The following is a 15,330-nucleotide window of genomic DNA, read 5'->3' as shown; positions in this document are numbered from 1 at the left end:
ATTGGGGGGAAAAAAAAAATATAAAGTATAAGCTTTTAAAATCTGCTGTTGTGTTGGATTTCTTTGCTTTACCACATGTGAACTTCATTGTTATTTTAAAAACTAATGGAAAGTTCAGTACTTGAAACTTCATTTATGAGTCTAAATACCAACTCAAGAGTTAATATAGCCTTTTAAAAGAAGTGTATTTGTAAAAAAACCTCAATAAATCCTGAATTTTTAAACTCTGCTTCTCCACATTCAGAGGAGAAGCTAGGGAAAAAGCAAGACAAAATAAGCTAGTGCTAGTCACAATCCCACACATTGTCATTTATACTCCAGGTAAAAAGGTAAAAAAGTTGACAGGACCTACTCTAAGTGCACATTTGTATTTGTTAACCAGGTCTAACAGAACACATGAATACAAAATGTAGCAGATACTAAACTCCTTCAAAATTGAAGCTATATGTGATATCCTTATTTGCTGTAACAGTAATTTCTACAAAACAATCTCAAAATGAAGAATTCTTAAGGGATTCCTATATTGACATATTCCTACGTACACACAAGACAATTTCCTGAAGTCCCAGCACTTTCCCTTGCCCATTATATTTACTTTTTTTTAAAGCTAATTTTACAGTGTACTAGTGTCCAGTTCTTGAGTCCTGAACACAAGAAGGACATGGAGCTCTTGAAATGAGTCCAGAGGATGGCCACAAAGATGATCAGAGCTGAGAAAGCTTGGATAAGAGAAGGCTCTGAGGAGACCTCATAGCAGCCTTCCAGTATCTGAAGGGGCTACAGGGAAGCTGCAGACAGACTTTTTTACAAGAGCTTATAGTGATAGGATGAGGGGGAATGGCTTTTAACTGGAAGAGAGTAGATTTAAATTGGATATTAGAAAGAAATTCTTTCCTGTGAGGGTGGTGAGACACTGGAACATGTAGCCCAGGGAAGTCATGGATGCCCCACCCCTTGAAGTGTTCAAGGCCAGACCAGATGGGGCTTTGAGCAACCTGGTCTAGTGGGAGGTGTCCCTGCCCATGCATGGGGGTTGGAACTAGATTATCCTTAAGGTCCCTTCCAATCCACACCATTCTATTAGTTTGTCTTCCCAAGTAATGGTTATGAGTAATGGAGTCCTGCTTTCCTGGAGATGACTTTAACACCTGCCTGCTGATAGGAAGTAGTGAATTAATTCCTTTTTTTTGTTTTGCTGGCATGAGCATCTTTTGCTTTACTTACTAAATTGTCTTTATCTCAACCCATGAGTTTTCTCATTTTTACCCTTCTGATTCTCTCCCTGCAGCTGTGCCGGGCTTTGTTGCCAACTGGGGTTAAACCATTACAAGGACCTATCTTGATTTTCAGGTACTTCTGAGAAGCATCCCAATATGCAAGAGTATCCCTTCCAAGGCCTTCAAAAAACTTTTAAATGAATGTATTTCAGACAGCAAGAGTAAGCAATTAAACTTTTATTCATGATCATTTACATATGACTAAAAATGTTCACCACAAAATTCACACTTTCAGTTATCTTGTACTTAGCAGTGAAAAGTCATCTCTTCATAGTAAAGCACCAAGGAGCACATCAAAAAACAGTCAAACATTCCATTTATCAGTTCTTCTCTCACAACGTACATGACAAAATTGAAGGATTTTGTAAAAGTCTAGAAGTTCCAAAACAAATTCTACAGTCACCTGAGTGCTTGGCAAGAACAGTGTGATTTAGTAGCCGTTAGTTTTTTCTGCTTTTTTCTCAAGAAAGAGCTACTTTTCACAAAACTGAGTCAGACATAATTGGGCCAAACATTGGGTTTCGTATTTCACCTGAATTTTTCAATGGGAGGGAAACAGAACAATTTGCTAGTAAAAGTACCTACAACAACTATAAGAGCAGATGTCAAGAAGAAAGGAAAAAATAAATCAGCTCCTTATAGCCTGATTCATATGGCCCAACTGCTTACAGGCATCTATACCCACTAGTAGCCTGCTCAGCTTTTTCCATTACATTTAATTTGCATTTCATTCAAACACCCTACATTTAAGAAGACACCATGAGTTTTTAAGTTAAGTTGTGTACATGGACAAATACATGTACATAGTTTTGGTAGTCATTTAAAGCTGTAAAATTTATATGTAAAGACAGTCCTACAGACACCATTACAGATTACAGAGAAATAACCAGAATCAGTGTTACATACAAAACAATATTCTAATACAGAAACCAATACAGTTATCAAATAACTCATTAGAGAATAAAATTGTTATACAAAAAGAGAATTGCTACCTTTTTATCACTTCAGAACAGCAAATAAGAAGGCAACATTAAGAAAAGTGCACAGCAGAAATGTTCAGTTTTCTGAAAAAGTTGAATTTTTCTTTAGACATGAGGCTTTTGTCTGGAAACATTGGATTAGGATTGCTTATATTCTCTCCTAGATCAGTCTCTTCTTGCATGAGTTTTCAGTAAGGCGCTTACTCTGACATGTAGGAACGATACATTAAGGCCACGATAATTGCTGCTATTAGTGGGATCACCCAGTTGGACCATGAACTAGAAGGAAGTTTTTGAAACAGCAATTTAGGAAGTGACAATCAGCAAGCTTAAAAACCCCACAGTAATTAGAGACATCCTTCCTCCCCATTCCCAACAAATACTTCAAAGTTAGGGCAACAGAACACCTGGCCAGTAATACTCTAGCCAGATAAAAAAGCTTGTACTGTTAAAGCTTTGTACTAGAGCTTCCAACAAGTTTGCTTACTAGACAAGAATAAGATTCTAGACACATTTAAAGTCATGATGTGCTGCCCTGTACATCATTCAAAAGCTATTTAAGTAGCAGCATGACATGGCACTCCCAAGGACTCAGACTTCCTGCTTGGAGGAGGATTCAGTGTTCCTCTGAAGTGTCACCAACAGGCAAGTTTGATTCAGCAGTGTTCCAAAGTGTTTTCCCCTCCCTCTGAATTCTGACAGATTCTTTAATTTTCCTTAAATACAAGTTGTAGCATTTTTTAAAAGTGAGGCATCCATGTCAGCAAAAAAGTCAGCAATGGCACCAAGTGTCTTATATTCACCTGATGACTCAAGAAAGCCTGTGCAAAATAAACCATTTGGAGCATACTGATACTTACCAATGTGAGAAAAAAAAATCTAGCTAGTAAGCTAACATGCTTGTCAAGTGGTACATAGATGCCAGCTTAGACTTTACATAGTTCATGCACCATCATCTGAAGTCTAAGCTTCCAGAAGATAGGAACTATTCAGCTTTCTAAGCTTCAGAAACATAATCATGAGAAACTTCAAGTTTGACATCAGGTGTCATACTATACCTGGTATTAGACTGAGTTGTAGTAATAAGAGTTTCCTGAAAAGCAAAGCATAAAAACATATTTACATCAAGCAGACACCCCTGTTGACCTTCACTAGCCCCTCAATTTCTCCAAACTCATTAAGTGGGAATAACTTAAAAATTACTCATTGCACTGCATTTGGATTCCATTTTCTTAGAATGCCTATAACAGACTGTTGTATTAGAAGCTAGCTAGTAGCAGTTTCTGTAGTCAACTTTGCATCAGAAGTTATTAAAAAAAAAAATAATCAAGGAATTTTGCCAAAAGTTTTCCATGAAGCTAACTTCAACCTCAGGCTACATCTGAAAAGTTTCAGTCACCTTAAAAGACGAAGATCCCTTACTTGCCTAAAATCTACTCAAAAAGACTCTGAATTAATACACAGCTATTTCTTATATGGAACCTACATGACAAAAGCTACTAATTACATTCATAAGGCTTATTTGTTGTATTTCAGATTGTGTAAGAATCAGTCAATTTTTTTACGGTTGTTTCTGACATTGATTTGGACTCCTTGTTCAGTTTCCATAGCAAAAAGGAGCACTGCAAGACTGAATCCCAGTGGGTACATGTGCACAGTTTATATTAAGACTTATTAATTTGAATAATGCTAATTGTACATGGTCCTAAGTGCAGTTAAAAGATCCAAGATTTAAAACTACTTAAAATTTGTGGTGCAAGATCCATCACTGAAAAATTAATTGCTTTAACATCAGAATATTTACTATTCATTTAAAGAGTGAAGGATTCCTAACATCCTCTCATAGGCTCCAACAGGCTACTTCTAAATCACTACAGGTTTACAAGTGACAAAAAGCATGTTTAAAAAAGACTCAGTCATTACATCTACATAGGTTTTGCAAACATCTCAATGAAAAATTAAACCCAAAGTCAAGCAGCATGCAACAGCTTGTGCCCACACTATCAAGGCTAACACCTTCTACAACAGACTTGCCACATTCAGGGACAGAGGACACCCTCCTCCACCCCAAGACCGTAAGAGAAATACGGCCCAACTCATCAAAACCTGTTTTTAAACACTATGGCACCCAACATGTACAGTGAGGCTACTTTAGACAGTGCAAGGACAAGGAGGACATTTTAAAGCACAAGGTCTTCTGATGGCTCCTAGAGAGCTAGAGCACCAGGCCTAATCTGCCACATTATCCACCCAGAGTGCAACGCAGAGTGAAACTGTCTTATCAGCTACACCCACACGTCCTACCAGAGCTAATTGCTCCAGATTATTTCTGGAATTATGGAAAACACACATATAGTGTAGATAACTATGACCAGCACTAAAACAAGAGAATAAGCCAAATAGGAGTGTAGTAAAAAAGTAATTAGGATACCTCCTAACTCCCACCTGACCACGTTTTGAACAAACTAATATTCTAAGCACTTCAGTTTAGTAAGTTCCTGTGAGCTTAGCTAAGCTTACTATAACTTGCCCTGGGCAGTCTGTTTTGCAGTTGCATTTACAGTCACTGCTCTTACAGCTTCAGTATAAACTGCTCTGAATCTCAAAAAAAAAACAACAAACCCAAACAAATAGCAGATGCTATTCTTGGTGGGAAGAAGTTCTAAATTCCAGTCCCCCAATTGTCTATTTTTATTAGCATACTAGTTCCAGTCCTTAATAATAAAACGAGTAATTGCTATAGTGAACATTACAGCATGTGTGTATATTTATTATTTTCTTTCCTTTAACTCATTTACATTATTGGAAGATCTTACAAAAATTATTGTTTCTTAGAAGTAGTGTCTCTGATGGTTTTGGCTGGAATAAGTGAATTTGCTTCATAGCAGCTGCTATGAGGCTACATTTTGGACTTGTACTGAAAACAGTGTTTGTAATGCAGAGATGTTTTTGTTATTGCCACACAAATTAAAGAAAAGCTAACGGGAAGAGTAATTTGAAGCCAGATAAAAAAGTCTAAGAGATTTATGGCCTGAAACACTACATTTAAATCAAGCTGAATTATTTTTGACTCTGAGGGTACACATAGCATTGACAGACAGACACTGCCCCATATGCTTAAAAGACACAATGTGGCATTTCAAAAAACACACTTACTGTTGGTTTCTGAAGCTTCCCTCTGTCGTCCTGCAGAAAAACCAAGAAACATACATTTAGGGATAACTTATTTTTGTTCAAATCCAGTGTGCAATTTATTCTGTTAATGTGTACCTATTTTAACATAGGAAACATTTGCAATAGAGCAGGTGTCAGTGCATGATTTCTGAGCTACTATAAACAGGATCACTTCCTTAAATAATACTTTCCAGTATACAAAAGAAGTAGTGAAACCAGAGCCTCCAACATATTTCATTATTCCTTGTGCCCACATTTTTGCATTTCCTTTGTCTCTAAACAGGACATATAACCTTAGCTTTATACACTGATTGCAATCGTATTAGTTTACTTCTACCTAGTTTACTCCTATCATCAGGCAGTAGTGAGAGAGGAAAAAAAAAAAAGCCCCAACAGTTATATAATCTTAATAGGGCTGTATTTGTACATTAAACTATCAAGCTGTTCATTTCATATCACATGAAAACAGGTACTTGTCAAATAAGGAAGAACTGGACTGGTAGCCAGGTTAAGAACACTTCCTGGTATCAACTGTCATCTGAAATTGGTGACAAACCTGCAAGATTACAAGTGTGCATCAGAGCTGAATTGCTTCACATTAGGAGAAGCTACACTATTCGCATTGATCAAGAGAGGATACAAGATCAGTAATCTTCCTATGAAATATGTTACTCAAGACAGTGATATTTACCTCAAATCCAAGACAAAACACACAAAACAGAAAAGGAGAAGAGACAGGGATGGACACTAAAGTAGAGCAGATGGGCACACTAGCAGCCTAAACCTCTAACAAGTGGTTTTCAACCATCAGGATGCAGGATTGCTTAGATAAGTCCTATCTGAAAGAAGCCAAGGTAACAGCTTCGTAACTAGAAAGAAATACTTCCAAATTCGTGGCAGCAGAAAAGCACCTATTAAAAATACAGGGAATGGTTAAGGACAGTACAGAAAAGAGGAAGTGACAGATGATCCAATGGAAACTCATCATAAACAACCCTGACAACTACAAGCATGGAACACTGATACAGCTCAAAACAGGGGGAGCCAGACAAGAGAAAGACAGAGCATCAAACTATAATTAAGATGCTTACAGTAACCATTTTCTCAACACACACAGGAAGAGTAGGATTGTACTTTATATCCTGATGGAAGCCTGGCATATATATTTACAATTATGAAAGTGGCTGTTAGGAACACTGTCTATACCTTTCTTAAGTTAGTAGCCAGTCTGACATATCAGCTTCAGGGGTTACAGAGTTTCATTACAAAGCCCAAAGGATTCACAAGATATGGCATGACTCCATAATCAGTTTATTCAAGAACTAAGTTGTAAAATATTTCAAAGCAACAAAATATGAAAAGCATCCTTATGCTACACTAATCAAATCCCTTCACATGGGGAAAATCTCCAGCCCAGGTCCATCCACAAACAGCCGCAGTGCTGGCATCCAACCAAACTTGCAGCTCTCCTTTATTTTGAAATAAATTAGCAGAGAAATAACTAGATGCAAAAACACTACAGTAAACAGCAAGTACTGGTACTCTCACATACTCACCAGATGAAGCTCCCCAATAATAAATGTTTCTGACATTGTCCTTGCATCTGAGGAATGGCCAACATCTTCAACTACTGGTACTCTCACATACTCACCGGGTGAAGTTCCCCAATAATAAATGTCTCTGACATTGTCCTTGCATCTGAGGAATGGCCAACATCTTCAAAGTTCTCAGTAGCATCTCCCCCAGCTTGCTCTCTGAGGACCTCTTCACCTCCTGGGTGCTGCAATTTTTAATGAGTTTGGATTTGTTACTGAATACCATTCCACATTCTAAAAAGGGAAATACTTCATTTCCCCATTTCTAAAAATAAATTTTTTTTAATTTTTTTATTTTAAAAATTTAAAAAAATTGTCCTTGCAAAATAAGTTGCTAGAATTCCTATGCAAACATAAGCCTCTCTGAATAATCAGAGAGCTTTATATACTCTCTGAAACAAATCCAAGAAAGCTAAGTCTCCATGCCATCAGTGACAGAGCAGCTAAAAGGCATTACCCCTAGCAACTAAAGCATTTAAAACATTATAGGAATCAGTCTTTTAATAGACCAACTAGTATCTAAAGTTACATTCTGTGTTATCATTTCTGCAGGAAATGTATGTATTTACCCAAATAATGCTTTATACAGCAAAAGGATAAAAGACAAAAAGGTACAAGCTGCAACATGAACATTCCAGGTAGGTATAACAAAATAGCTACTCACAAGAAGAGCAACCAAGCACTGAAACAAGTTGGCAAGGGAGTATGCAGAACCTCCATCCCCTGAGGTTGCCTATACAAGGCATTAAGGAACCTGACCTTCAAGTTGATCCTCATTTTAGCTGGGGGTTCAACCAGATTACCTTCAAGGGTCCCTTCCAAGAGGAATTATTTTATCATTATCTAGTAAACCAGCTACTTTGGAACTGTTTAAGCACAACTGAAGGCTCATAAAAGACACTACGACAGCAATCTGATTTTAGCTGACTATGGAATCCTAAAACTACATTGCTGATAAAACCCTTGAGATGCACCGAAGCTGTCTCCCAGTATCTCCCAATACCTCAACCCATCACCACTCCCTTAACCTAAATCCCTGCTCTCCATTGACTTTTATTCTTCCCCAGGATGCACTTTTGGGATGGCATGCAGTTCCACATTTTCATCCATCCACTAATTCTGCCTGTACATGCTACAAGATATGTCACATCTTCTATTTCAGTGAACTTTCTCAGCTTCAAGTTACTCATTAACAAATAAGTAACATGCCATAAAAATTCACCACTCAAATTTTAAGTAATCAACTATTACATAAATACCAGGAATGATTAGGTAAGCAAACTGAAAACACTTTAGTACTACTGACAGAGCACTGGAACAGGCTGCCCAGGGAGGTTGTGGAGTCTCCTTCACTGGAGACATTCAAAACCCACCTGGATGCGTTCCTATGTGATGTGCTCTAGGTGACCCTGCTCTGGCAGGGGGGGTTGGACTAGATGATCTTTCGAGGTCCCTTCCAACCCCTAGGATTCTATGATTCTATGATTCTACTGCCTTGGATTACTGCAACCATGAAATAAAGTCTAATACTTCACCAGTGGCAGAATATTTTTAATGTTTCTGACTACAGGATCTAAAATTATACAAATAGGCAAAAATTCTACTATTTAGGGTCATCTTGCCTGGACCTTAGCTGAGCAGAATGGCTATGCTTAGACAAAAGATTAAAGAAATGGCATTAAATACTTCTGCTAGTCTAGGCAGTTCAGGTTAGCATTTACTTCAAATGCACCATATTAATCTCCTAACAATTCTTCTCTTCCAACAAAAATAGAATGTGCTCCTACAGATCAGGAAGGCACTATTACTACCACTTTCCAGCAGTACCAGAACTCCCAAACTTGAACCTCTGCATTAAAGGCATAAATTGATTTTAATAATTAACAAATCTGCTTAAAAAAAAAAAAGGCAAAACCTCAAAAAACAACCCAATGCTATTTATTAAAGAGTCAAGCTACCACAGCTAGAAGAGTAAGAGATACCTACCATGACTAAGCAAAAGCAAGATTAAGCAATTGATAGAGAGATTAGGGACAACAGCCAAGCCAAAAAAGGTTAAAAGAGTGCATGCAGAGAAAAGATTATGCAAGTGGACGTGTAAATATAGCATGTGCACAGAAATCCTGCCCTTGAATCCATTCTGATAAGCATTTGTGGAAAGGACTGGGCAAAAGCTGAGGGATCACTCAAGTTCAGTGTCTTGAAATGCATAGCACATTTAAGAAGCTGAACCCCCAGATACTGCCACAGCTAAGAATTCCTTAAGCAATGTGGGGTTTGGGGCTTTATTTTTAATGCCATCCTAAAGAAATGCGCTCCCCAAAATAGAAAATATATATGTAGCATCTTCAGCAGAAAAGGCAACAAAACATGCTAAACAAAGAAGACATGAACAGCTAGCAAAAGACACCAAATTTAAACTACCCATAAAGGACTAGTAGCATGAGTAGGATCCAGACTAATGCATCGCACTGAAACAAAACCCTATTTGCACAAGTGGATAAAATACTCGTTATTCCAGATCACATAGTTCACACCAGTTCCCCCCCAAAATTCACCAACCAACCAAGAGGATACTTACCAGTATAACTGCACCTAGATTAAAATTATTTCACACCGTACTTCAACAAACTGCCTGCAGGTTGCTGACTACAGAATGATCATATTCTATTTTGTTCCCAAATTCATCCCTTGTGCAGCTACAAGTAGCTATATGGACAGCTTCACTGAGGCACTCCAGCTTTTTAATGTAGAACTATTTAAGTACTCTGAAACTAAAGATTTTTCTTTCTGATGGCACCTCTGCTTAAAGATGCAAACTTGCAAACAACCAGCACATAACACAAACAATTAATGAGAAGACTTTGTTCACCTCCCCTAATGAAAGGCAGCAACTATAATGTCTCACAAAGTGACTTTTCTATCAAAAGCTGAGCATTTGCCATGGCTCGTGAGTTTCTCAAAATCTGTTTATACAGAACCTTTGTTTACACTTCTGCATGGTAAACAAAGCTTGCTAGTAGAATTTCTACTTTAATGAAGAGCCTCTGGATAGACCCTGGAAGTCTATAAAATTATCCCAAACTCCTAAACAAAAATCCTGCTGATACAAATAACTGAAGAGCTTTTGCAGGTAAAACTGTGGTTCAAGGGCAACAAAAGAGATTTTGACAATAAATTAAGCTCATGCTAGTCTAGCTCATTCATAGGACATCCCCAATACAATAACATAGGTATTTAAGTTACATGTGTAACAGAAGTTTGTACAAAGCCAGCACTAGGACATAGCATAGACTAATTCCTAACAGCAGCGTGTTACAAAGTTTTAGATAAAGTTAATAAGCAGCTAAACTCACTGCTCCCATGTGGGTCAGAAGTCTGTGATTACTTTGTCCTGAACACCTATCAAGTCTTCTCCCCCTCGCTACAGTCATGCAACTTTCTAGGTATCATAGTCCAAGACTCTATTAAAGTATAACTATCTTAATTTACAATTACTGCTCCCTTCCTATACTGGGAGAATAAAATCTAGCTTCCAATTTAACTTTTGGGGAGATTAGCAAAAGTCTCCCTCCGTGGCAGTCTTAAAAATTCAAGTTTTGCCTTCTGGACTAAAGAGAAAGAGAAGCAGAAAGAGCCAGAGAACCTCAGCTTTCTTGCGCAAGACAGACACATGGATGCTTGTTTGCTTTGAGGGCACTTGCTTTCAATCTGAAGAGCCCTTCAAATTATTTTCATCACCTATTTAAGTTACAGGACAGAAATGCTGCATTCATGTAACTTTTAGGATCCTAGGAGAGTAGATCTCTTTCTGACAGTATTTTTGAAAACCACCAGTAGCTGCATGCCCATTTCCTCACTTACAAAACAATGACAGCTTGCAGAGTCTTGCAGTAAAAAGTGATGTCATTTTTTAAAGCATTTTCGAATCTTCCTGCAAGCTTCATCAGAACTTAAGGAAGAGATAACACTGGTTTTAATCCTTAGACTGCAAGGTTCTGAAATAAAAATTCACGTGGTACATTGACAGACTTCAAAATGTGCCAGCACTGGCACCTTTCACTGTAAGCTGTTCATTACCTTAATCTTGATAAGTATTATGCTACTCCTCCGCAACACCATCACACTGGAATAACGCAACTTCTTGCCATATAGTGAAGACAACATTTTTCATTCTGACAAAGACAACAATATTCGTTCTTCTGCACTTTATTTGATGAGCATTACAAAGCACATTTTGTGGGGGCTGTCCATTAGGAAACAGTACTACAAAAGCACAAGGTCGCACCTCATAATAACCTGTTTTCATCGGCCATTAATATTTTCACTAAATTACGAGACCACCAATAACTGAAGGAAACTAAGAAAAATCTGTATTAGAGGAACATTAAATACATACCATAGTTAGTTTCTAGAATGAGGAATTTCTCTCAGGTAGAGATATTCCTATTCTTGTTAGCTTCTTTGCCTAGCTTAAGAAACCCAAGTTCCCACAAAAGCCCCAGGGAGGACTTACTTTTACCACAATGGGAAGCAGATCAAGACACTGGTAACTTCATTTTTATAGGCCCCACTACTCTTGCTTAGCTCATTAGATTTATTTCAAAGCCTGACTAATGGGATTGCTTTATTAAACTACAGAGAAATAACAGCAATCATTACTAACATGCTTAATCTATTAACTGACATTTAGTATTATTTACATATGTAATTATCTGTAATACTGTAATATCTGATATTGCCAGAAGAGCCTGCAGTGAGTACACATGCATTTCTAGTAGTTATCTTCCCTTAAATGATGTAGGACCTGAAACTATTAAAAGATTTCCCAAATGTTCTGTAATATAGGTCCAACAGTTTTTGAATGAAAATTATTATATACAAGTTTCTGGTCTCAAGAATAGCCTTTCTTGCCAAGAATTTTCCAATACCGCACTCCAAAAGCTAAGGTCTCTGGATTTTCTCTCCAAGAGAATACACTCTGATAATAAAAATTTAGAGATACACATTTGAGTTAAAAAGTTTTTCTGAGGGCTGCCATTTAAAAAAAAAAACAAAACACCACCAAAAAAAAACACATACAAAAAAAAAGGTGGTGGAATTTTCCTCTTCAGCAACCCCTAGTGTAAGGAGTCAAAGGATACAATCCTTTCCTCCTTCAGCACTTGATCTGTATTGCAAATGAACTTTTCTAAGCCTTGTCCTTCGAAAGGCTATGCAATGCCTCCATTCATTTTCAGCTTCAGCCCCCCCAGTCTGCTTACTATCTAACTTCAATCAAGTGTTAACTGAGGCTGATGGTTTCCAAAAACATTTAACTGAACACTTCCAAGCTTTATGAAGAGATAACAGCTGGACAGAGGAAATACTCCCTTTAAACACTGTGAAAAAGTATGCAGCAGCATACTTTCACTTACTAGGCATGAGAGCATCCAGGGTGTCTTTTAGCACTGAAGCACTGAAGGTTTCACCTTCCTAGTCAATAAAAAAATATTTCTGTAGGTTAACACAGTAGCTGGAACATTTGCTTTTTGAATTTAAGAAATGGGACTGGTTAAGTCAGCTTCTCTTCCCAGTTCTTCACTCCGTAGTACACAGATACTTTTATTTATTTACTACTTGGGAAGAACAGGAGCAAGGTGATGCTTTACCAGTACATTCTCTTTGGTACTACTGGACTTACTTGAGTAGCCTACATTTAATTCTTTATATATTTTAAGCTTTTGTACTCCTGCAAGGAACTGCAAGAAGTAAAATACAGTTTGACCAATAATACTACTGAAACAGCTAATGTAATCCCCACTTCACTAAGAAATATCTACCTTACTCCAGAATGCACCCACAAAAGGCTAGCTCCAATTTCTCCTCATCTGTCACATGTAAATGCCCCAAGGTGTCTGATAGCATTGAAAGAATTAGCACATGACTTGATAAATTAACTATATATCCAAAAGCATTTAGAAAAAGGTAAAAGGAGTGTCCTATGAAATATTTTAATCCAAGGGCTCCACCTCAAAAATGAACATTACACACAAGGAACATTACAATAACCAAGAACCTTCCTTAGGAATGTAGCTTTATTTAGACACTTTGTGGAAAACAGTTATCCATATATGAGCCAGAAAACTCAGCTCAAAACCAGCCATATTATATTGAAAGCTATTTAGTGTGAGGCTAAATTTTTACCCAAGTGCATTAGACTGAACCACAGACATCCCGCAAGTGCCCAACAAACAACTATTTAACTGCTTATAAACAAACTGAATGCTTTTGATATGCTGCTGAATTAGCAATGTTGTCCTGAGCCTGAAATGTAGACTTCCTTGGCAAAATTTGTGCAAGGCAGTACCTTTTAATATTTACCCATTTCATTGTGTGCATTAAAGGAAGAGCCTGTCAACTCGTTTGTGCTACTACATAAATCCAAAAACTCATTAGATTCTAGATCTTTTTGTCCAGTGTGGTTGTTTTTTGTTTTGTTTTGTTTTTTCTTGTGCAGGTTTGTTTTCGTTGGTTGGCTTTCAGGTTTTTGTGGGTTTTCTGGAGGCTGGTGGTGGTGCAGGGTCCCCCTTTCCTAATCTGGAAGCACTTATACAACTATGTATCAACCAAAAATCTTCAGATTTTCAAGAACAGATACTTCAGTTTCTTAGGCTGAATGAAAAACTGCATTCTCTTCCAGGGCTTGTATAATTAAATCGGCCTTGTCTTGCCTGCATAACCAAACACTTCCCTAACTAAAGGATGAACCGGCCCAGGGACAGAGCCAGATGAAAAATAATCAAGATCGGTTTCGCAAGCCCTCTGGCTGAAAAGCCAAACAATTTGTGCTGGTACACAGCTTAAGAAAGAAACACTATTTGTGTCAACACTGCTTTTGAAAACCTGCTTGCCGACCTTTTATTTGCAAAATGCTCAATTTATAGTTTGAATTTCAGGTGTTTACAGCGACAAAATCACGATGGGGCTACAGAACTACTGAGGCTTGAATTCTGTCATGTCACTACAACATGAACTGTATTCTCAAAGAAATTAATTTAAACCTGTAATAATACTCTTTAGCTGGATGCTAGGTCTCGGCAGATTTGCAATAGCAGGGGTGGTGGAGAAAGCTCAGTATGTCATTAATAAATCGTAACTACATTTAATACTGAAAAAAACCTGCTCGGCATCTGCATTTCTACATCCCCGCAGAAGAATATTTTTGTTCGTGTTGTCCAGTAACTAAAATGCTTATCTATAAACCGTGACTATCAATGATTAGATCAACTGTTCACCCAGCGATCAAGAACATCAAGCGTTAGCTGGGGAAAAACCAACCAACAAACAAGCAAACAACGAGTTGGAAGCCCGGCAGCTCCTCAGCGCAGGCGCTGCCCGTCCAGGCCGACCCCCCCAGGCCAGCGCTAACAGCACCAAGTCTGCGGGCACGTTCGGCTTCTCGAACGGCAGAAAGCTGCAAGGCAGGCGGGCGCAGCTCCCAGCAGCAGAGCACAAGGCGAGTCAGGGCCGCCCTCCTCGTTGCGCCCGGGTTTCTCCTGCCCGAGGAGACACCTCTGCCCCGGCGGGGCACCGGGAGCCCACCCCCGTCCTTACAGCCCCTTGCCCGTCTCTGCCCTCCGCAGCCGCCGGCCAAGCCGGCCCGGCAGCCCAGGCCCGGGGCCGCCTCACGGCGCTATCGCGACAGGCCGAGGGCGGCACCCGCAGCCGCGAGGGCCGCTCGCGCTCCGGGGGAGGCCGAGGAGCGCCCGCACCGGGCGGTTGCCCCCCCCCTCCCCACCCCGCACACAGCCCGCAGGCCTGCGCCGCCCCTGGGAGGCCGGCCCGGCAGCGCGGCCGCGGGCTCTTCCTTCCCCGCTTCTCCCCCGCCCTCCCCGGGCGCCCACCTCGTCCAGGAACTTGGTGACATCGTAGATGCGGTTGTGCAGGATGATCCAGGTGCTCTGGCTGTTGTTGTGCTTCTGCACCTCCTCCAGCCGGTAGTACCGGCCCCGCCAGGGCTCGCTCTCGCCGGAGCCCACCATGTCCCGCACCCTCCGCACCACAGCCGCGGCAACCCCGGCCCCGCCACCCCCGCACTTCCTATAGCCCCACTCCCGCTCCGCCACGAGCCAATCACCGGCCGGCTCCGCCCCCTTTTCCCCGCCCATGCCCTCCTTCCCAGCTTCTCATTGGCGGAGAGAGACGCCTTTCACAGAAGGCGTCAGGCGGGCGGCGCGGGGCGTGGGGCTGGGGCGGCCGCCTCGTGCTTCGCCCCTTTCCCCCCCCCCCCCTCCCCCCCCCCCCACTTCGCCGCGGGGCGCG

The 15,330-nt window shown here is 39.9% G+C and overlaps 1 protein-coding gene across 1 annotated transcript; it reads right to left on the bottom strand.

Moving 5' to 3' along the window:
• Nucleotides 1-1,439: 1,439 nt before the first annotated feature.
• LOC127380872 (cytochrome b5) lies at nt 1,440-15,092 on the bottom strand. The gene is made up of 5 exons (XM_051610450.1): nt 14,913-15,092; nt 7,083-7,211; nt 5,414-5,443; nt 3,316-3,350; nt 1,440-2,536 (listed from the first exon to the last, which is right to left on the bottom strand). The coding sequence occupies exons 1-5, from the start codon at nt 15,048-15,050 to the stop codon at nt 2,458-2,460; spliced, it is 411 nt and encodes a 136-aa protein (XP_051466410.1). The 5' UTR covers nt 15,051-15,092; the 3' UTR covers nt 1,440-2,457.
• Nucleotides 15,093-15,330: the final 238 nt, after the last annotated feature.

The sequence above is a fragment of the Apus apus genome, chromosome 2, assembly GCF_020740795.1.
Source record: "Apus apus isolate bApuApu2 chromosome 2, bApuApu2.pri.cur, whole genome shotgun sequence".
NCBI lineage: Eukaryota > Metazoa > Chordata > Aves > Apodiformes > Apodidae > Apus > Apus apus.
This window is presented reverse-complemented; position numbering and strand designations above follow the sequence as displayed.